The 20,457-nt window shown below is 45.0% G+C and overlaps 1 protein-coding gene across 1 annotated transcript; it reads left to right on the top strand.

The window, feature by feature from the left end:
* Positions 1-1,323: 1,323 nt before the first annotated feature.
* Positions 1,324-20,457, top strand: SERPINA6 (serpin family A member 6). Its single transcript, XM_510143.8, has 5 exons — positions 1,324-1,488; positions 10,068-10,699; positions 14,723-14,993; positions 18,487-18,634; positions 20,102-20,457. The coding sequence occupies exons 2-5, from the start codon at positions 10,087-10,089 to the stop codon at positions 20,285-20,287; spliced, it is 1,218 nt and encodes a 405-aa protein (XP_510143.5). The 5' UTR covers positions 1,324-1,488; positions 10,068-10,086; the 3' UTR covers positions 20,288-20,457.

Below are 20,457 nucleotides of genomic sequence, written 5' to 3'. Positions count from 1 at the left end.
ACCAGTAACAAAACTAAAAGGTGGATCTTTGGAAAGATTAATTAGCTATATAGATCTCTGTAACAGGACTTATCAAGGGGAGAAAAGACATAAATAAAATACAGAACAAAAAAAGAAAAAAGAATTACTGATATAAAATAATAATGTAAAAATAATAATGGAGAGGCCTAATGAATAACTCTGTAGTATTTAATTTGAAAATCTAGATGAAATAGATAAATTCCTAGATATAAAGTTCAAACTTGCCTTATAGAATGGGAAACTTGAAAAGACCAATAAATATCTACGAAACTAAGGTGTCTCCAAAACTGCAGACCCATTTGTAGGCTCTACTCTCCTCTTTTCCCCTGGGAAGAGATTCCCTCATCTCTGGATGGAAGCAATGATGCTGTCAACCCAACAGAGAGCAAAGAACCCTAGCAAGGCATTCACAATGCCTCATCCTTCTCCATACTGTGATCAATCAGTCCTAATGGGGGCAACCACGCCATAGATTTTTGGGGGGAACTGTTATGAACATTGAGAAAAATGAGAATTTCTCTCCTTCTGATATCAACTAACCAGTTAGAACTAAATAACCCAGAGCTACTGTGGCCACATTTGTCCCCAATGCAGACAGAATAAAGTAGAAGAAAGCAGAGCTAGGAAGGAATAAAAAAAAAGAGAGAGAGAGAGAAGGAGAGATCCGATGCCTGATTTAGAACTCCGTAGATCCATGCCTGAAGTCCTTTCCACCCTTGGACCTCTCGTTCATTCCTTTTTGCTTTAAAGCAGTTCAAATTTGATGTCTGTCACCTGTAATCCAAAGAAAACTGATGAAAAATAAAATGTGGGGAAAGGGGAAGGTGCTAGACTTTAGAATTGAATGGCCTTGGATTTGAATCTCAAGGGCGTTTAACTTAACTTCCATGCAGCTCAGTTTCCTATCTAAAGAGGAGTGACAATGGTACCCACTTCACAGAGTCATTGTGAAGATTTCGTGAGATAATCCAGAGGAAGCGCTTGGCAGATATTATTCCATGTCTGTCTCTCCCACCAGACTAAGACCCCTGGAAGGCAGGACCTTTCCCAAGTCATCCCCAATTGGAGCTAAACACCCATTTTTCTTTTTACAAGTATCTGCACCTTGGTGCTAATTAAGGGCACCTAAGACATCTCTGCCAACTGACACAGGGCAACCACATTGATGCAACTCCAGCCACATTTTGGTATTAAAAAAAAACTTCATAGAATTGAACACAGAGCAAAGTTAATTTGCAGCATTTCTGTGTTTACTCAGCTCTCCTGACAAAGCCTCCCATTGGTTAATGACTCGGGGGAGAGGACTACCAAGCGGTGAAGGCCACTGGCCCCTCTAACCATTAACCACCCAGGAAGCTGGCAAACAAAATTTAACAGGCAGCATCCACCGCAGGCTTACTGTACACATGCTAGGGTCCAGGACAGCAGGACCAAGCCAGCAGAAACAGCCTGAGCCCACCGCAGACTGTGAGTAACACCTGAGAACCCTCTGTCCCTCCCCCTGCCCGGCCTCCAGAGCAAAGCCATGGCTGCAGCTCGCTTGCTTGTTTGGTTTGTTGAGATGTTTTGTTTTTTTAAACGGTACATTGAACATTAGGGCAGCCAGCAGTGTTATGAGGCAATCTTGTTAGGATTTTCCAGACCCCAGAGTCTGTGAGTCATCCACAGGGGTTCTGATGTCCCCTGGGTTCCTGCCATGCAGGGGGCTGACACAGAGGGCTGTAGCTAAGAACCATTCTCGTCCACTGCCATGATTGATGCTCCTAAGCCCAGCCAGACGGCCACAACAGCCACAGAGTCACAGCCTGCAAGCTACAATGCATCTGCTCCAGTTGGCACCATTGATGAAGGATGCTGGCCGCGGGTGGGGGCCGGGGAGGGCTCAGCTGGCCCAGTGCAGGGGTATTCTTCTGAGTCACGCAGACCTGTCTCCACCACGGCTCCTCACTCAGTGACCTGGGGCAGAGATAATGCACGGAGAACAGAACTGTCTGCACTGTACCACATGTCATGAGGTTTCACTACAGATGGTCAAGAACTGTGCCTGGCTCATAGGGCATTTGTGAAAACAGAGAACACAGTGAATATTTACTAAGTGAGTCTCTTCAGAGATGAGGAACAAAGAGGGCATACTTGACATGAAATGCATGAATAATATTGATACTCTGCATTTTTATATGGCTGAGTACTTTTTTGTTTGTTTGTTTGTTTTTTAAGATGGAATTTCACTCTTGTTGCCCAAGCTGGAGTGCAACGGTGCAATCTCGGCTCACTGCAACCTCTGCCTCCTGGGTTCAAGCTATTCTCCAGCCTCAGCCTCCCGAGTAGCTGGAATTACAGGCACACGCCATCACGCCCAGCTAATGTTTTTGTATTTTTAGTAGAAATGGGTTTCGCCATGTTAGCAAGGCTAGTCTCGAACTCCTGACCTCAGATGATCTGCCCACCTCAGCTTCCAAAAGTGCTGAGATTACAGGCATGAGCCACCACACCTGGCCATGGCTGGATACTCTTAAGAGCTGTTTTACTCATCATTTTGCTCTCTGTAGAGACAGGCAGAATGGCATGGCACAAGCTCCAATGTCAGACATCTAGGCTTAGAATTCCAGCTCAGGGGGAGTTACTCTGTCTCCCTGGATCTCAGTTTTCTCATCTGTAAAATGGGCCCCAGGATGACCCATTAAGTGAGGTCACATAAGCCAAGCCCTGATAACAGCCACGTCTGGTATTCACAACAATATTGTGGGGTGGGTGGAGTTTCCACCCTCATCTTAGAGAATTAACACAGGAGAAGGTGAGGCATGCAATCTCCCCAGAGCTGGCAGGGGAGCCCATCCTACCATTGGCATCATACCGCACAGGGCCTGTGCCTGAGAGGAGATCCCAGATAGGTATGGCAGTGACCAAAGCTAAGCAAAGATTTCACTGCCTGTCATGGGGCAAGGCCATAGAGAAGCACAGATACAAGGCTTCCTGGAGGCGGTGACCTGGGACCTGAGTCTCAAAGGACAAGATGGAGTGAGCCAGATGAGGCAGGGAGATGAGGGACCTATAGACTGGAGCCACATAGGCAGGTCTGAGGCAGATCCATCTTTGTTCCCTGCTCCCAGTCCAGAGCTGGGCTCAGCAAACATGGAAAAATCAAAATGACCTGCCCTGGGGAACTGCAGTGACCTGTCTTGCTGTAACCTGCCCTATAGTGATGTGACATGCCCTGCCCTGCCCCACAGTGGGAGAAAAGGCTGATGTGTGCTGGAAGAACCCCTGGCACCCAGTGTTGCTGTGGCTGAGACCCCAAAGGGCCAGATTTGAGGCTGGAGGCAGAACTGTCACCAGGGACTGGGTCACAAAGACCCCCTGGGCTACGTTAGTGAGAATCAGCCTTGTGGTCGGCAATGGGGAGTCCCTGAAAACTTCAAAGCAGAACTGATCAGCTTGAATTTTTGAGAATTTAAAAAGATGCAGCTGCAGATGGGTAAAAGGGCTGGAGGGAGTTGAACAGGAGGCAGGGAGACGAGGTAGGGGCTACTGCTGAGTCCTGGGAGAGATGAGGAGGCTGTGCAGAGGCACTGGAGAATAGACAAACACCAGAAAAATGGGTAAGGCTAGAGGTGTTATTATCAGCTCTATTTTATACTGTGGAAACTGAGGCAGAGTTTAAGTAGCCTGTCCCACATCACCTAATTCATACATGGCAGTGCTAGGGCCCCAATCCAGCTTGATCTGCCACGAAACCCAGGAAAAGAAAAGAATTGTCCCGAGGACCCAGAAATCCAAGTCAGAAACCCAATGGAGAGTTCAATAAAGCCCATCATTTGGGTGCGGGGAGTGGGGAGCACGTCACACCTGCCTCTATTATCTAAAGCAGAGAACTAGGGGCTAGAGCAGCCAACAGGGGTTGTTTTCCACCCTGGTGAGATAAGGGAGACACGCAAGGAGGGTTTTGGGAGACTCAGGAGAACTAAGGGTTTTGGGGGGGAGTTCCCACCTGTCTTTCTTGAGATTCTGCTTTTGGAACACACCAGGGAAGGGGCCTCTAGGGAATTCCAGAGCAGAACAGTGGTTCCCACGCTCGGAGTGCACCTGTTAAAAGAAAACTTTAGACAAATTAAACGTAGCAGAGTTTATTTGAGCAAAGAAACAATTCATGAATCACATAGCACCCTAAACCAGTAAAGGTTCAGTGAGTGCCACCCAGCAATGTAGGCAGTATTTACAGGCAGAAGAAGGAAGTGACATACACACATAGGCTGATAGGTTACAGCTCTGTGTTTGCCTTGTTTGAACATGTCTGAGCAGTTGGCAGGCTGTGATTGACTGAAAGTTCAGCTGCTATGATTGGCTGAGACTTGGTTACTTGTTACAAACATATACTCTCAAGTTAGGTGCAGTTTGTTTACATATTAAGCTAGGTTACAGTTTGCTACATGAGGAGGCAGCTTTAGCCCATCTTTAATTTAATTTAACACACCACAGCCTCCTGGAGCACTGGTTTAAATGAGGGTTCCCAGCCCCTCACCCAGAATGGCTGGTTCAACAGTGGGTGGTGCAGTAAGACCTGCTTCTCCTGTAAGCATCCTGTATTTATTGTGATACAGGTAGCTCCACACAGCACAGGGCCTGAAACCACTAACCTTGCAGGCAGACAGTGTCCACTGACTGATTCCAACCTTGGGTGGATTTTTTTTAATTGCTCTTATGGAACTCTTTTTAAATCATTTATATTTAATTTTTTCCTTAAATTTGTATTGTGGGAAAATATAATACCTAACATTTTAACTACAAGCATACAGTTCATAAAAGTACATTCACATTGTTGTGCCACCATCACCGCCTTCCATGTCCGGAACTTTTTCATCATCCCAGACTGAAACTCTATACCCACTCAACAATAACTCCCCAATCTCCCATTGCCCCAGCCCCTGGTAACCACAATTTTACTTCTGTCCCTATGTATTCGGCTACTCTAGGTGCAGAATTAGACTCCATTTGTCCTTTTGTGTCTGGCTCATTTCACATAACATAATGTCTTCCAGGTTCATCCATGTTGTAGGAAATGTCAGAATTTCATTCCTTTTTAAAGTTGAATAGTATTCCATTGTATGTTTATACCAGACTTTGTTTATTCATTCATCCATTGATAGACATTTGGGTTGTTTTCATCTTTTGGCTATGGTGAGTAATGCTGCTGTGACTTTGGTCTACAATTATCTTTTCAAGTTCCTTGACTAGCTGCTTGCAGTTCTTTGGTGTATATACTCGAAGCAAAATTGTTGGGTCAAATGACAATTTGTTTAATTTTTAAAGAACTGTCATATTGTTTTCCACACATTGTAGAACTTTATATTCCTACCAGCAATGCATAAGGGTTCCAATTTCCCCACATGCAATGCTAACATTTAAATTAAAAAAAAAATTTTTTTTTAAAGGAAATCTTGCTATGTTGCCTAGGCTGGTCTCAAACTCCTGGCCTCAAGCATTCCTCCTGCCTCAGCTTTCAGAGTAGCTGGGATTACAGGCACGGGCCATCATGCCTGGTGTGCCAACTTATTGTTTTCTGTTTTGTTTGTCTGTTAGTAGCCATCCCTATGGATACGAAGTGGTATCTCATTGCGGTTTTGATATTCCTAATGATTAGTGATGCTGAGCATCTTTTCATGTGCTTACTGGCCATTTATATGTTGCCTCTGAAAAGATGTCCACTCAAGTCCTTTGCCCATTTCTAACTGGGTTTATTTGTTTTGTTGTTGTTCTTGGGTTTTAGGAGTTCTTTATATATCCTGGATATCAATTCCTTATCAGATATGAAATTTGCAAATGTTTTCCCATTCTGTGAGTTGCATTTTTACTTTATTGATAGTATCCTTTGATGAACAAAGTTTTCAATTTTGATGAAGTCCAATTTGTTTATTTTTTATTTTGTTGCCCATGGCTTTGGTGTGATATTCAAGAAATCATTGCCAAAGCCAACATCATGAAGTTTTTCCCCCATGTTTTTTTCTAAGATTTTTATAATTTTAACTCATCTTTAGGTCATTGATCTATTTTGAATTAATTTTTGTATATGGTGTTAAAGGTCCAATTTCATTATTTTGCATGTAAATATCCAATTTTTCAGCATCACTTGTTGAAAAGGCTGTCTTTTCCCCATTGAATGGTCTGGCATCCTTGTCAAAATCATTTTACTACATATGAAAGGCTTATTTCTGGGTTCTGTATTCTATTCCATTGGTCTCTATGTATGTCTTTATGCCAGTACCACACTGTTTTGATTATTATAGTTTTGTAGTAAATTTTGAAATCAGAAAGTGCAAGACTTTCAACTTTGTTCTTTTTCAGTATTGTTTTGGCTATCCAGGTCCCTTGAGATTTTTATATAAATTTTAGGATAAATTTTTCTATTTCTGTGAAATACAGAACTGGAATTTTGATAGGAATTGCATTGAATCTATAGACTGCATTAGATAGTATTATCATCTTAGCAATTTCTTCCAATCCATGAATGCAGGATGTCTTTCCATTTATTTACGTCCTCTTTAATTGCCTTCAGCACTGTTTTGTACTTTTCAGTGTATGTCTCTTACCTCCCTGATTAATCCCTATTTTATTCTTTATCATACTATTGTAAATGGAATTGTTTTCTCAATTTCCTTTTCAAATTGTTTTCTTTGTTAGTGGTGGGAAATGCAATTGATGTTAGTGTTTTGATTTTATATCTTGCAACTTTGCTAAATGTGTTTATGAGTTCTACAGAATTTTTAGGGTTTTGAACATATAAGATCATGTCATCTGTGAACACAGACAATTTTACTTCTTCTTTTCAAATATGGATACCTTTTCTTTCCTTGCCCAATTGCTCTGGCTAGAAATTCCAGTGCTATATTAGGTAAAAGTAGTGAGAACAAGCATCCTTGTTTTGTTCCTGATCTTCGGGGAAAAGCTTTCAGTCTTTCACTATTGAGTATAAAAGGTTTTATAAATATGTAGTCTTGATTATGTTGAGGTAGTTTTCTTCTATTACTAATTTTGTTGTAGGACTTTCTACTTAGTCCAGCTAAACATGGGGTCCTTGTCACATGGCCATGAAAGATTAGGCTCACAGACACTTTGAGGTGTGAATAAAATGGAATTTATTGAGTGAAAAGGAAAACAACTCAGCAAAGCAAGAGAGAGTCCTGTTAACAGGCCCTCATCTGACTGACTGAATCCCCAGATTACCACTTCGGATCAGGAGAGAGAGGCCAAGCTCCTCCCCGCTGCAAAGGGCACAAACTTCCCACAGCTCCACCCCATTCTCCCAGTGCGCAGGCCAATTGAATGTTCTCCAGGCACCTCTTTACACTTGACTGTCTCAATCTGCTGTGTGTTTTTATCATGCGAGGGTGTGCTGAATTATGTCAAATACTTTTTTCTGCACCAATTAAGATGATCATGTGATTTTTTCTTTTATTTTGTTAATATGATGTATTACACTGATCAATTTTTGTATGTTGAAACATCGTTGCATTACAGAAATAAATCCAAATTGGGTATGACATATAATCCTATTAATAGGCTCTCAAAATTAATTTAATCCATTATATTAGTCAGGGTTCTCCAGAGAAACAGAATCTATAGGATATATAGAAATATATATAAGAGGAGGCATGATGGGAATTGCCTTATGTAATTACAGAAGCTGAGAAGTCCCACAATCTGCCATCTGCAAGCTGGAGACCCAGGAAAGCCAGCCATGTAATTCAGTCTGAGTCTGAAGGCCTGACAACCGGAGGAGCCAATGGTGCAGCTCCACAATAGGAAAAGGGCCTAATAAGGCTGCTGGTTTAAGTCCCAGAGTTTAAAGGTCCAAGAAGCAGGAGGCCCAGTGTTCAGGGCCGGCAAACACAGATGTCCAGCTCAGGGACAGAAGAGAGAATTTGCCCTTCTCCTACCTCTTTGTTCCATTCAGCCTTTAATAGATTAAAAATGCCCACCCATATTGGTAAAGGTGGCTGTCTTTACTCAATCCACTGATTCATATGCCAATTTCTTCCAGAAATACTGCCACAGGCCTCTTTTATGTAGGCACTAATTCCTTTTATGAGGGTAGAGCCCCCATGAATAGGTTTCCACATATGAATTTGTGGGGACACAAACATTCAAACCTTAGCAGCTGGTAAAACATTATTTTTGAGTGTGTCTGAGACAAAATAAATTGAGCAAAAATGGACATAATTGAAGGATGAAATCGTTCTACAGCAATTTAGACACTTCAATACCTCATTCTCAATAATGGATAGAACAACCAGACATAAAATAAGTAAGAAAATAGAGAACTTGAATATCACACTAAAAACTAGATGTATCAGACCTATACAGAACACGCTACAACAACAGAATACACATTCTTCTCAAGTGCAAATGGGACCTTCTCCAAGATAGACCCTATGTTAGGCCACAGATCAAGAGTCAATAGATTTTAAAAGACAGATATCATACTAAGTATCTTCTTCAATCACAATGAGATGAAGTTAGAAATCAATAACAGAAGGAAAACTGGAAATTTTACAAATTGTGGAAAAAACAACACACTCTTTATCAACCAGAGGATCAAAAAAGATACCACCAGGGGAATTAGAAAATACTTAAAGACAAACGAAAATGGAAACACAACATACCAAAACTTATGGAATGAGTGAAAGCAGTGTGATGATAGAAATGTAAAGCTGTAAACACATTAAAAACAAGAAGATCTCAAATAAACAATGGCATATATTAAAATTCAGGTGTTAACTTTAGGATGCTAATGTAATCCCCATAATAACCACAAAGGGATGAGAATAGAATTATTAAAGTGTTTCAATACAAAAAAGCATTTCAGTACAAAAACTAAATACAAAAAAGGACAGTAATATAGGAAATGAAGAACCAAAAATGTTATATCTTCTTGCTGTACTGAAAACTTTATTAATATGTCATTGCCTTGTCTTTTGGAACTTTTTTAATTCAAAATCTATTTTGTCTAATATTAGTGTAGCCACCCCTGCTCTCTTTTGATTGCTATTTGCATGGGGTAACTTTTCCATCCTTTCACTTTCAGTCAGTCTATTTACATTTTTGGATCTAAAATGAGTCTCTTGTAGACAGCATATATTTGGATCATATTTTAGAAGGCTAATGTGTAAAAATAATTTTTAGTCTTTGTTTATAATTTAGGGACTAGAAAAAGAGCAAACTAAACTGAAAAATAGCAGAAGGAAGGAAATAATAAAGATTAGAGCAGAGATAAATAAAATCAAGAATAGAAAAACAATAGAGAAAATAAATTAAACCAAAATGTAATAAGTATGCTCATAATACATTTAGCCCATAGTATATTTGATATAACCAGCTTTACTTCAATAGCATACAAAAGCTCTGCTTCCTTATAGCTCTGTTCCTACCTGTTTCCAGTTACTGATGTAACAAATTATATCTACGCATCATGTGCCCAAAAACATAACTTATAATTGCCCACGCATCTACCTTTACCAGAGGTCTTTTATTTCTTCATTCAGCTTAAAGTTACTGTCCAGTGTCCTTTCATTTCAATCCAAAATAAAATGCCTCTCATTTCTTGCAGGGTAGGTATTGTGGAAAAAAGCTTACTCAGCTTTTGTTTTTCTGGGAATGCTTTAATTGTGTTTTGCTTTTCTTCCAGCATTTTGAACATATCCTTTGGGTGGGTTTTAACCTTTCTGAGCACCTATTTCTGCCTGCCTAAAATCAGGTTAATAATACTTACTTTAGGAGTGTTTTGGTAATGGTTAGATGACTGAATATAGCCAGACTACCTAGATCAGTGTTGGGTACCTGTTAGGCACTGGATAAATCATAACGGGTGTTATTCATATCTCCAGATGAGGAAACTGAAGTGCAGCGCCCTCTGTGATGTGCTCCAGGTCACACAGCCAGTGTGGAGGAAGGAACTGGGGCTTGAATGGGGTCTTTTGCCTGCCTCCTCTTGCACTACACCCCATTGACTCAGAGACTGCCACATCATCTAACAAGCTTTTCTGATTTGGCAGGGCCTGGCTATACTGGACAATGCCACTCCTCCTGTACACCTGTCTTCTCTGGCTGTCCACCAGCGGCCTCTGGACCGTCCAGGCCATGGATCCTAACGCTGCTTATGTGAACATGAGTAACCATCACCGGGGCCTGGCTTCAGCCAACGTTGACTTTGCCTTCAGCCTGTATAAGCACCTAGTGGCCTTGAGTCCCAAAAAGAACATTTTCATCTCCCCTGTGAGCATCTCCATGGCCTTAGCTATGCTGTCCCTGGGCACCTGTGGCCACACACGGGCCCAGCTTCTCCAGGGCCTGGGTTTCAACCTCACTGAGAGGTCTGAGACTGAGATCCACCAGGGTTTCCAGCACCTGCACCAACTCTTTGCAAAGTCAGACACCAGCTTAGAAATGACCATGGGCAATGCCTTATTTCTTGATGGCAGCCTGGAGTTGCTGCAGTCATTCTCAGCAGACATCAAGCACTACTATGAGTCAGAGGTCTTGGCTACGAATTTCCAGGACTGGGCAACAGCCAGCAGACAGATCAACAGCTATGTCAAGAGTAAGACACAGGGGAAAATTGCCGACTTGTTGTCAGGGCTGGATAGCCCAGCCATCCTCGTCCTGGTCAACTATATCTTCTTCAAAGGTATTCCCACCCATCCCCGTCTGAAGGCCCATCCACTATGGCCAGGAATAACAGCCGCTAAAATCCAGGGCACACTCTTGGGCAAAGTCTTTGATTCTGTAAAGCACATACACATCTGGGAATCTCCATCTTCACCACAATCCTGCTGGGTAGGTGGAATTATATTATTTTACAAAAGATCAAAATGACACCCAGAAGGGTTGAGCAATGTGCCTACATTCTGGCAGGTTGGTTTGAGGCCCACACCTGTAACCATGAACAGTCTGGCTGCTTCATGATCCACAAATGCTGACTGTCAAGCACTGGGCCAGGGACTGGAAAAATGGCCTAGAACTAGACAGAACCCCACCCAGCCCCTCGGGAACTCTCAGATGCCCCCAAAGCCATCCTGCACACACTGCTCTGACCAGGTCCTGCTTCAGTTTTTCAATCTTCCTGTTCATAAAAACCTGGAAGCTCTAGGGGGGAATGCACTTCCAGGCTTTTTCCAGCTTCTAGAAGCCACATGGGTGGGCCTCTCTTATTTTCAAAGCCAGTAATTGCAAATTCCCACCTCTGCTTCCCTCATCACATCTCTCTGATTCTGACTTTCCTGCCTTCCTCTTTGACTTACAAGAACCCTCAGGATTACACTGGATAATGGCCCACCTGGGTGATCCAGAATAGGCTGCCCATCTCAAGGCCAGCCGATTAGCAATTATGATTCCCTCTACAACTTTAATTCCCCCTGGACATGAAAGCTAACATATTCTCAAGTTCTGGGGATTAGAATGTGGACATTTTGGAGGGCTGTTATTCTGCCTGCCACAAAGCCCAGGCCTCTTCTGTCTCATGAGCCCTCTTGCAACTTATCTGACTGCCTAAAACATCTTCCCTCACTTCAAATCTTAGCTCAATAGTCACCTCCTCTGTGAAGCCTCCCCAGATTCACCCAGGAAAGCCTTTGCCCTCATATGCATGCTCAACAGTTTGCCCATGCCTTATTTGGGCAATCATCTTGCCATAACATGTTGTTTAGCACCCAGGTGGTTGAGTTTCAGTTAAGCAATCATATTCAAAGGAATGCAGGTAAAACAGCCAAAATAAGCAAACTAAGCCAGTATCTCTACTGAACATGTGTCTCTTGACAAGATCATCAGATCAGTGGAGATGTGATCCCCAGCCAGGACCCCTCATGCCCCCTTCCCCTCCTCCCCAGCTCTCTCTCAGGACCTCCCATCAGACTGTGCCCACCTCCCCTCCCATCCCGCACCTCCTTACTGCCTGGACTGCCTTAGCATCTCTACGAGTCCTTCTTCTCTACCTGCCTCTGGGTCTTTCCTGCTCTCCAGCACAAGGCTGGGAACTCCCAGGAGAGGCCGCCCTCTTCGCAGGATGGTGAGGCTGAGAGGCTGACCAGGCAAAGGCAGCCTTCCTAACATCTGACTATGGGAGGGCCAGGGAGGCTGGGAACATTTGCCCAGAAACTCTTCTGTGTGTTCCCACAAATTCCATAGACCATCTCCCCCACGAGACTGTGCACTCTTGTGCAGGGTATCTTTGCCTCTTTGGGAGATTCCAGTGCCCTTGTTTAATGCTTGGTGCATGGAACAAGCTCAGCAGTGGTTGCACAGAGGTTCAGGCAACACAACCTGGGGAAAAGGCACAGTAAACCCAGGTGCAGGGAGGGCCCTCCTGAGCCTGAGAGATGCCTGAGCACATGTGGTGGAATGGGTGCTGGTGGAACGGGTGCTGGCCTGGTGTCATTCTGTACGAGGTTTCACAGTGTCCTCAGGACCACAGTGGGGCTAAGTGGATAGGAGATCACAGCTTTAGGTTACAAAATCAGAGAAACTTGGAACACCTGAATGCAGGACCAGACATTGATGGAGGTGAAATGCCTCATTGTACACAGATTTTCTATAGTACAACAAAACGAATCCGCGAGTGTTTGGTTAAAACTTTTGGCAAAATACTCTGAAATATTTCTAGCAAGCCAGGATAATAAACAGAAATCAAGATTAGTGTAGGTATTATCACTAAATGTAGAATATGTAAAATGGCCCTGATGTGTTATTTATTTATTTTTATTTTTTTTTTTTTTGAGACGGAGTCTTGCTCAGTTGCCCAGGCTGGAGTGCAGTGGCAGAATCTTGGCTCACTGCAAGCTCCGCCTCCCGGGTTCATGCCATTCTCCTGCCTCAGCCTCCTGAGTAGCTGGGACTACAGGCACCCGCCATGACACCCGGCTAATTTTTTTATTTTTTTGTATTTTTAGTACAGACGGGGTTTCACCATGTTAGCCAGGACGGTCTCGATCTCCTGACCTCATGATCCACCCGCCTCGGCCTCCCAAAGTGCTGGGATTACAGGTGTGAGCCACCGCGCCCAGCACCTGATGTGTTATTTATCGGACTTTCTTGACAGTTTTTTTTTAATAACATTAAAAATATTGTTAAAAGATTTTCCAGAGGAGCCATCCTTGCTCTCTCAGATCGTCCCCAATAAATTCTTTCTCTACCACCAATTCTCCTAGAACTTTTTGAGAATAGATCCCTTAAAGTAGAGGCTGAACCCCATTTTGTATTTTGTTTTGTGTCAAACTATATACATTATGCTTACTTCTAGAAAAGAAATACTCCATAAAAAGCAAGCAGCAAAATGTTAAGGACAAAAAAAACTAACAATGAAAAATATTTTACCCACTTTGTTTTTTTGCTGTAAGTTAGCCACAAAATACAACTGCCCTCTGGTTCTGAGGATTTTAGACCTCCTTTGGAGGATGATTTGAGAACCCTCAAATAATCTCATTTGCCGTGAGACAGACGGACGGTGAGTTTACTACCATGGGCCAGTGTCTGCAGACATCAAGGTTAGTGAGGTCATTCAGAAGGGACCAGCATAGCTCTGGTGTCTCTAGACTCCGCAGCCATGGCTGATTTCTCTACATCCATCAGCCTCTCCCTGTTGTCTCCATAAGTAGCTATTACAAAAGGTTTGTGGCTGGCTTAGAACCAAGAATTTTGGCTGAGCAATCCATAGATCCCACAGACAGTAGGATGGAGAAAGGGCTACCTGGAGTGATGTTCTGGCCACCTTTAGGGACCCTGGGATGGGAAATGGTGGCCTGGCAAGGGCTTCAGGGCTTGTGGTCAATGGCAGCCAGGACACCTGGGACCTGCTGGACTCAAGGGCCTCAGTCATCACTTTAAGACTGGGGAGACGTCACCTAGAGCAGACAGACTCTGTGACACTCAGCCCAGGTAAGTTTCCTGCAGGTGGACTCAGTTGTCTGGAATAATTTCAGAAGGACAGAAGAGGTCCCGCTGGTGGCGGACAATCAGGCAGGCTTTGGCTCAGTCTGAGGAGCAATTTTCTTCCCATCAGAGCTGACCAGTACCGCCAAGTCCCATCTGTGAAGGTAGTGAGCTCTCCATCTCAAGGCAAAAAAACAAGCTGGATGGTGGCACCCTGGAACATGGTAGATGGGACTTGAGGGCCTGCTGGGGGTGGGAGTCTGTGACCCTGAAGGAGTCTTCTCACCCTGACTCTTCATTAGGACAACGTGGCCTAGAAGGAAGGACCATTCAGCAGGGTCAGGAGCCTCAGCTGGGCCGGCCAGGCTGGCAGGGGTGGAGATGGCCCCCTCGCTTCCCACCAGGGACTCTGAGTTTGAGACTTGAGGTCTAGCACCACTTCCAGAGCCCTCAGAACTGGGACGCACTCTAGGCATGGGGAGCCAAGGCACAGTCTGACCTACCCCCAAATCCAAGGACCAGCACCCTCTTGGTCTCTCCCTACTTCCTTGTTTAGAAGCTAGTCTCAGAAACAGAGCTCATCCTCAACCCATTCCAAGAAGTAGAGGATGAAACAGGCTTTAAATTTCTGGGAATTTTTATATCTTACCTAAAAACCCTTGAGGCTTGAATGGGGACATTCCAAGCATACAGAAGGCCACTGTGTCACTTGGATAGTAGGCCCGAGAGGTCACCTGGAACTGTGTTTTCCTCTCTGCCCTACAGACCTGTCTCCTCCTCTTCCTAGGCACATGGACACAGCCCTTTGACCTGGCAAGCACCAGGGAGGAGAACTTCTATGTGGACGAGACAACTGTGGTGAAGGTGCCCATGATGTTGCAGTCGAGCACCATCAGTTACCTTCATGACTCGGAGCTCCCCTGCCAGCTGGTGCAGATGAACTACGTGGGCAATGGGACTGTCTTCTTCATCCTTCCGGACAAGGGGAAGATGAACACAGTCATCGCTGCGCTGAGCCGGGACACGATTAACAGGTGGTCCGCAGGCCTGACCAGCAGGTAAGTCCTCCAGCCATCGTGTTGATTTCTGCAATGCACGTGTCCCCAGAAAGTGGGGCACGTGGAAAGGGAGTATGCTGGGGCATCCTTCCTTCCCTGGACTCACCCTCCAGGGCTCAGTTTTCCTGTCTGCTGGGCCCCCAAAGGCTGTAAGGTTCCCTAATCTAGAGCTCACACTTATTTATTGATCTGTCCATCAACACTGAAATACTTTGGGGCATTTCACAGAGTGAGGTTCCCTTTCCCTGTGAGGTTCATACATACCCTCTGCATTGTCATATTTTTGCAGCATTTTCTTAAAGTAAGTTCACCAACCACCCAGCTACACACTTACCCGTTTTGTTATCTTGCTTACCTGAAACCACACCCTGCTAAAGATTCTTGGGAGACCCCATAGAAATATAATGAAAATGACCTCTGTATACATCATGGAGCCAATGCAAAATCTATGAATGGTTCTTAAGTTACTCAGGGCATCTAACTCTTCAATCAATCAATCATCAGTAAACAACTAAGAAAGCAAGGCTAAAGTAGGTAATAAGTGAGTAAGTAGAAAGCAAGCAAGGGCTGCATATCCTGAAGAGGCAGTAGCCAGGAGGAGAAGCGGCCAATGGATTCCCTCTATCTCTGACCTCAGGCCCAAGCAAGGGGCTGGTGCAGGGTTGACACTCAGGCAAGGTCAGCTGAGGATGTGACTCAGCAATGAATGAATGAATGCGTGAATGAATGGATGGGTGAGTGAATGGATGGAAGAATGAATGAGTGAGTGAATTAATGGATGAATAAGTGAGTAAGTGCCTAGAATGGTGAGTGAGTGAATGGATGGTTGAGTGAGTGAATGGAGAATGAGTAAATGAATGGATGAATGAATAAGTAAACGGATGCATGAGTGAGCGGATGGATGGGTGGATGGTTGGATGGATGGACAGATGGACAAACAAATGAGATTTTCCCCCAAGCACCCCTGAGCTAGACAGTAATTGAAATCATTGTCATGCAAGTGCGCAGCCCTGCTCCTCACCTTAAAGGAGGAAGGAGCTGTTCTTAGAACATGGTCCTCATTCTCAGGGAGATTCAAGTTCCGTCTGTGCAGAAGGGTCAGAAAATGCCAACCAGCATGAAACCTGGTGGCAGGGGGGCTGATGCAGACTCAGAAGCAGAGGGGATGCTGAGGAGGGAGTGGGAATGTAGATCTGGAGTAGCTCAGGAAGGCTGGTGGATCAGGCAACATTTCATTCACTCACTCACTCATTCATTCATTCAATGTGCATTTCATTCACTCATTCATTCAATGCACATAAACGGAAGCACCTGCTATGTACCATGCCCTAGCTAAGCACAGGGGACGGAGTGGTGAATAGGACAAAACAGAGCCCTTAAAGACATGCACTCTAGAGCAGAAAACAGATTCTGGTGGAATTAATAGTGGTACGACAATGTGAGTTCTGAGAGAGACAGACAGAGGTATGTAACATGCCACTGGTTGGGAGGTGGGAATGCCTGACTCTGCCCGGGGAATGGGGAAGGGCTGCAAAGCAGGTTGTTTTCCCTTGAAACTGCTTTGAGTGTGAATGGAAGTTCAGCCAGTGGGAAGTGGCCTCCAGACCCGACATGAAGTCAGGGGACCATGCCCAGAGTGCCAACAATGCAGGGCCAGCAGTAATGAAGACAAATTTGGCTTGGACAAATGTTGTGGTCTAAAAATTTTGCAGTAGATAATCTAGGAGGAAGCTCGTCTACTTTATTAATATGTAGGTTTTGTGCTTTATGGTTTCAGATTGTTTTCATTTTGAATGATACCTTCAGAGATCTATTTGATGCTGCGTGCTTCTAGAGAAGTTCATCCAGTTCTGTGAATGCACATGGAAGTGTCTGGGAATTTGACTTCTCTCCTGTAGGGAAGTCATGTAGTCAGCTCTGTGTTTCTGAGCAATCCCCTATAGCTATGTGGAGGACACAGTTCTTAAACCATCCATAACTACGCTTGAGTGTGTGTGTGTGTACACATTTATATGCGTGGGTGTGAATCTGTGTCTGGGCGATGCTAGGGATCCATTTGCCATCTCTTCCTCCTTTCTACCCACCAAAGAAAACCTGTAATTTAGGTGTAATACCACAAGGGGGTGATAACGCATCATGATGCAAACAATGCATTCCAGCTCATACTCCACTGAAAATGATGGGAAGGACTATCTATCTTTCTTTACACCAAAAATAATCTTTTCATGAAAATACTTCAATGTGAGCAACATTAATCAATAATACATACCTTAAAGCCCCAGCACCTTGCTCTCAGAGAGCTGTCAACAACGCAGCAGGCGGCAGATGGCAAAACTAGTCCTGGCCTTTTCAGTTCTGTTGCCTCCCAGTTGTGTGACTTTGGGGGAATTCCTCAGCCTCTCTTAAGTGTTGGTCTCTCAACCTGGAAATTAAAGATGTTGATTCCGACTTCATAGGTGCGTATGTGTGTGTGTGCACATGCATGTGTGAGAGAGAGAGAGACAGAGAGAGGAGAAAAAAAAAGTAAAGAACATAGACCAGGTGTTTGGGATAAATTGGTCTCCCTTCCTTTCTTTCTGTTACTATTTCCGCACCTGGAGAAGGTACACACCGACTCGCCTCTGGTTCTTCTCCCTCTCCTTTAGAAAAGGACAGCTTCCACTTCACACGGGATGGTTGCCCGTCTCCGGGCCTCACTCAGGGCTGCTTTTGCTCAGTGAGGAGAGGGTCTCGTGCCTTCCCTCCCATCTGCCGAGAGAGCCGGTGCGAGTTCACTGACACCCCTCAGTTTCAGTGTTTTAGACATCTGCTCTCCCTCTGGGGAGAAGGCACAAGAAGAATTTAAAAATAACACTAAGGCCTTGACATGTTAAAAAGCGTAGATGCCCGTGCTGCCCCTAGGGTGACCCCACTTACCTTTCTAGAAACCCCACCTGCTTCATCTGGTAGAAACTGCCAGCTGAATCAGATTCTTGCAGAATCACAGAGATTTAGCACCCACCTGCCCTGGGAGAGCCTGTGTTCAACCACCTTTGTGTGCAGGTGAGGACATTAGCACAGAGAGGGGCTGGACTTGGCAAAGGCCACACAGCATTAGTGGCACAGCTGGAGCCAGGGACCACTGCTCCCTCCAGTCCTCTGCTTCTAGCAGGGGTTCTCCTGGGACTAAAAAGGCTTCATTATGGACTATTGTCTTAAATGCTCCATGGTCCAGCTGCATCCCAGGTGGAATCAGCTCGAAGGAATTGCAGAGAAGAAAAGAATGTGCAATTCAGAGGCCCCGTGGGAAAGCTGCCTGTGTCATGGAGGCAGAGACAGATCCTGCCTCCTGCTCTGTCCCTTCTCCTACCCACAAAGAGCAAGTCAGGCTGGAGGGCAGGAGCTGGAGGGAGCGCACGAGGAAATAAGAGTCTGGCCAGGAGAAGAGGTGCTGCTCTCCCCTCTGCCAGGCCCAGCCCTGGAATGTCTAACTCTGTCTGCTTACCCCGAGCAGCCAGGTGGACCTGTACATTCCAAAGGTCACCATCTCTGGAGTCTATGACCTCGGAGATGTGCTGGAGGAAATGGGCATTGCAGACTTGTTCACCAACCAGGCAAATTTCTCACGCATCACCCAGGACGCCCAGCTGAAGTCATCAAAGGTAAATGTCATGGGAACCCACCTTTTCTTCCCCCTCCAAAATTCACAATATAAATATAATACTAGGAAGTGGCACTGAGTTCGTTCATGAATGAGCCTCTAGGTCCCTGGCTGAGAACCCCAGGTTGAGTCAAAGCCCCTTGTCTCACCATGAGGTAAATGGAGGCTCAGCAAGAAAACATGACATCCCCAAGATCACACAGGAAGCTATCGACACAGGAGGGCCACAGGCCAGGCACCTACCCATCCCACCAGACCACACAGAGGGGAACTGTGAAAACCAAGTTGTCATGGCAGAGCTGTGAGTGGCCCCTGGCAAAAAGAAACAGAAAAAGTGGTAAATGTCTAATTGGGATCATATTGAGCCTTCTACCTAATTACATCCATTCAATTACATAAATCCTTCAGCTTTATGTTCTGTTATTCATGCATTCAGAAAATTTTTACTGAACACCTACTATATATCCCAAACTGTGTAGGCCCTGTGTATGCCCCCATTACTCAGATGTGTGGCCCCTGACCTCAAGACACAGGACTTTGTGGCCTCCGTGGTACCTGGCACGTAATATGTGCTCAGTAAAATGCGTGCTGTGTGAGTGGATTGAGTCAACACAGCTGCCTTCTCAGAAGGCAGGTATTATCCCAATTTCTCAGATGAGGAATCTCCTGCTCAGGGAGGGTATGCAGCTTCCCCACAGTCACAGAGCTAGTAAATAACAGTTTGATGTTTGATCTCAGGCCTGTTGACTCAAAACCTCATCTGCTCAAGACACACTGCAGGGGTTCCAATCCGAGCTCAGCTTCTTCCTAGCCATGGGTGCCACTCACAGAGCCACCAGAGCCTGAGTGTGCTTGCTGGAAAGAGTCGCTGGAAGTTCCCACCCCTTAGGGTGTTGTGAGCTCACCAATATCACCTGTTACTTATTTAGCCAGGTTATGAGTTACCAGAGTCTTTTGATACAAGCTAGGCAGACGTTTTGCTGACTTCAGAACTCCTCCTAATTTTGATCACAACAAGGACATATCAACAGTCAAAGATTTACATTTTTAGATTCTGCCTCAGCTTTCCCAAACAGAACAGACATAGGCACTTTGCATAACTTGAACCCTAGCATTTACCCAGCAGAGTGGAAAGGGAGCAAGATCTCCCTCCGCTACCCCAGGATGGTAAGAAGCGCCCAACATGGACAGTGAAGCCCAGTTCAAGCCATGAGACCTCTAATCTCCATGTGATGGGCCCAATCTGCCCTTTTTATAGGAAGTGTAGGTGCAGCCCGGGTTCTGGAGGTGGACAGACTTGGGCTGTGTAATCCTGGGGCTGCCACTTGGATAAGAATCCAGCAAGTGACCTTCTCTGACACTGGATTTACCTTCCCAAAACCAAGGACGTGAGGGGTCCCAGCAATGAGTCAGGAAAGCGAGAACGCACAGCAGGTCTCACTACCCATCTTCACTCTGTACCTAACAGGTGGTCCATAAAGCTGTGCTGCAACTCAATGAGGAGGGTGTGGACACAGCTGGCTCCACTGGGGTCACCCTAAACCTGACGTCCAAGCCTATCATCTTGCGTTTCAACCAGCCCTTCATCATCATGATCTTCGACCACTTCACCTGGAGCAGCCTTTTCCTGGCCAGGGTTATGAACCCAGTGTAAGAGACCACCCACCCAGAGCCTCAGCACTGTCTGACTTTGGGAACCAGGGATCCCACAGAAATGTTCTGGAGAGCGGGAGGTTTCCCCCAGTCTCCTCCAAGTTCTTCTCCCTCCAACCAGAGTTGTGTCTACCTTTAGGCATCTTTTAATAAATGTCATTGCGACTCTGA

The sequence above is a fragment of the Pan troglodytes genome, chromosome 15 (assembly GCF_028858775.2).
Source record: "Pan troglodytes isolate AG18354 chromosome 15, NHGRI_mPanTro3-v2.0_pri, whole genome shotgun sequence".
Lineage (NCBI taxonomy): Eukaryota > Metazoa > Chordata > Mammalia > Primates > Hominidae > Pan > Pan troglodytes.
The sequence above is the reverse complement of the archived record's forward strand: the minus strand, read 5'-3'. Positions and strand labels throughout refer to the sequence as shown.